We start from the raw sequence: 2,500 nt of genomic DNA, 5'->3' as shown, positions 1-2,500 counted from the left end.
TTAGAACAAAACTTAGAAAACATTTCACATTAAATTACTGGGAAGCTTCTGGAACCCTTGTTTATTTTCAGTTATGGACCATGGTGTAACTGACAGAAACGGGCTAATCCTGTATGTGTGTATATTTTTCAGATCTTAAATGACCTCAGCTCTGGAGCTGGGTCTGTGACGCCGGGTCTCTGCGCTTTGCTACATAAACGCCAGCGCGCCCCGAGGTCGGCGTTTGTGTGGGAGGGGGTGTAACAGGGAGTAATGCGGCCTGACCGCGCCTGTCCGGTCAGACGCAGGACCGAGGGCGCCACGGCGTTGCTGAGCTCCGGAACACTGTTCCCTCCTACCGTGAGCCGGCTCCTCCCCATCTGGACTGGTCACCGAGTCCTTCCCCCCGAAATCTGAGCTGCACTCCGACCGCAGGTCCTCCAGCTTGTTGGGGATGTCCTCCGAGGTGGCGCTTATACCTGCTCCACACGGTAACAAGAAAACAACAAAAAAAAAAAAAACGTCAGCGAATCACGATTCCCCCTCAGGCTGGAGATATAGATACGGAGACACAGAACTGGAACAGCATGAAAAATGAAGGATAGGACAGAAGAAACTGTGAAATGTAAATACATAATGAATGTATGAACACAATATTGTATGAAATGTTGTATATCGTACGACCTAATGTAATTCAGAGAAATGGTGGATTAGAGCCTGGAAATCACTCCTGTGACTAAATCACAATGTTAGGATGGACAGACAGACTAGCCCCTTGGTGAAGTTTTACACAGGCGCAGTGCACTCCAGAGCACCTTTCAGAGTGTCTGTAAGCAGGGGGCGGGGTTGGGCTCAGTCCCCCGGATTCGGTGTGCTTTCTGAGAGGGGCCGGGGGGAATAGGCGGAGACAGCAGCGAGAGGAGTGGAAGAGATGGAGCGAGGGGCGTCCCGCGGTGCGCACCGAATAGGCCCCTCGCGGCTCCGCTCCCGCAGGGAGCTGCAAACCGGCAGCACTGTTCCCCAGGGTGCGAGGGGGTGGGGGGATGGGGGGGAATAACACCTCATCCTGAGCACACCCCTGGGATCTACACCCCCTCTGGGCTCACAGGCATGTCCACACGCGGTCCTCCGTCACTTACTCAATGCCTGTCATCTCAACTCTGTTATTTACCTTGCCCTGAGGAAACCGCACTTGTACTGACTGCACTAAAAGTACTGCAATGTACCGTCATACGGTTGGGGATGCAGCGGCTTAAAGGCTGTCTCCTTGTCTGTCCGTTTGATCAGCAGTGGTCAGTGGTGCTTGCTGTGTGTCCGCCTGGCCAGCAGGGGTCAGTGGTCAGTGGTGCTTGCTGTGTGTCCGCCTGGCCAGCAGGGGTCAGTGGTGCTTGCTGTGTGTCCGCCTGGCCAGCAGGGGTCAGTGGTCAGTGGTGCTTGCTGTGTGTCCGCCTGGCCAGCAGGGGTCAGTGGTCAGTGGTGCTTGCTGTGTGTCCGCCTGGCCAGCAGGGGTCAGTGGTCAGTGGTGCTTGCTGTGTGTCCGCCTGGCCAGCAGGGGTCAGTGCTGCGTACCTGACACCACGCTGAGTCCCGGCGTGCTGGGCCGGGAGCTGACCTCTCTGACCTCCGTGTCGTCCGAGGTGCTGCCCACCCCCGAGCAGCTCTCCAGCTCCTGCAGACGCTCCTCCTGCTTCAGGTCAGGGGCCTCTGGGGGCCAAACACACACACCCAGAGCGCGTTACCACGGAGACAAAAGCACTCTCTCACACACACACACACACACATGCTCACACACACTGTTAAGAACAAATACAACATACAATATACAATATACATGTATATAAGTACACACTAAAACACCAGTTTAAAGCTCTGTATGTACATACACACTGTTTAAAGCTCTGTATGCATCTACACACACTTTTTAAAGCTCTGTAGGTACATAAGGTTGTGTGCTGTTTATGATCAGACCTGATAGAGACCAATGCGTGTCTCTTTCTCAGAATATGCTGCTCAGAGACATTACAGAGAAGCTAGATCCCTCCACACCCCCACCCAAACTGAGAGCACAGCACGTCAGGAGCAATCCCTGGGGTTCATTAGTTTCCTGCTTTCCACGCTTTCACTGTGCCACTTTAATAATGCGGCAAATTTAATAAGGAGCACATTCCTGGAAGCTAACAAATGGGCCGTGCTACTGCGCTCTTAGCTGCCGAACATTAACATCTCACTTCTGTGGCCCCGCCCCCCAAAAAAACACACACATTAACATAATGGATTGCTGTGATGCAGATGAAATTAAACCACTGCCCAATCAGAGTCTGCGAACAGGCAGGAATGTAAATGACCCTACCTCTGAAGAGTGAGAGAGAGAGCGAGAGAGAGAGAGAGAGAAAGAGAGAATGAAGGAGAGACAAGGAATGAGGAAACACAACAGAGAAACACAGAAAGTTAGTAAGCACAGAAAAACAGAACGAATGACAGACCGAGAGAGATTAATAGTAGTTTTTTGACGAACGTCTGT

General features: G+C 52.3%; 1 protein-coding gene across 1 annotated transcript in view; it reads right to left on the bottom strand.

The window, feature by feature from the left end:
• gapvd1 (GTPase activating protein and VPS9 domains 1) overlaps nt 1-2,500 on the bottom strand; it is a 48,873-nt gene that overhangs the window by 15,244 nt on the left and 31,129 nt on the right. Inside the window, 2 exon segments of the mRNA XM_036526632.1 lie at nt 339-458; nt 1,549-1,683. Of these exon segments, the coding sequence (XP_036382525.1) occupies nt 339-458; nt 1,549-1,683 (255 nt within the window).

Source organism: Megalops cyprinoides, chromosome 4, assembly GCF_013368585.1.
Source record: "Megalops cyprinoides isolate fMegCyp1 chromosome 4, fMegCyp1.pri, whole genome shotgun sequence".
Lineage (NCBI taxonomy): Eukaryota > Metazoa > Chordata > Actinopteri > Elopiformes > Megalopidae > Megalops > Megalops cyprinoides.
This window is presented reverse-complemented; position numbering and strand designations above follow the sequence as displayed.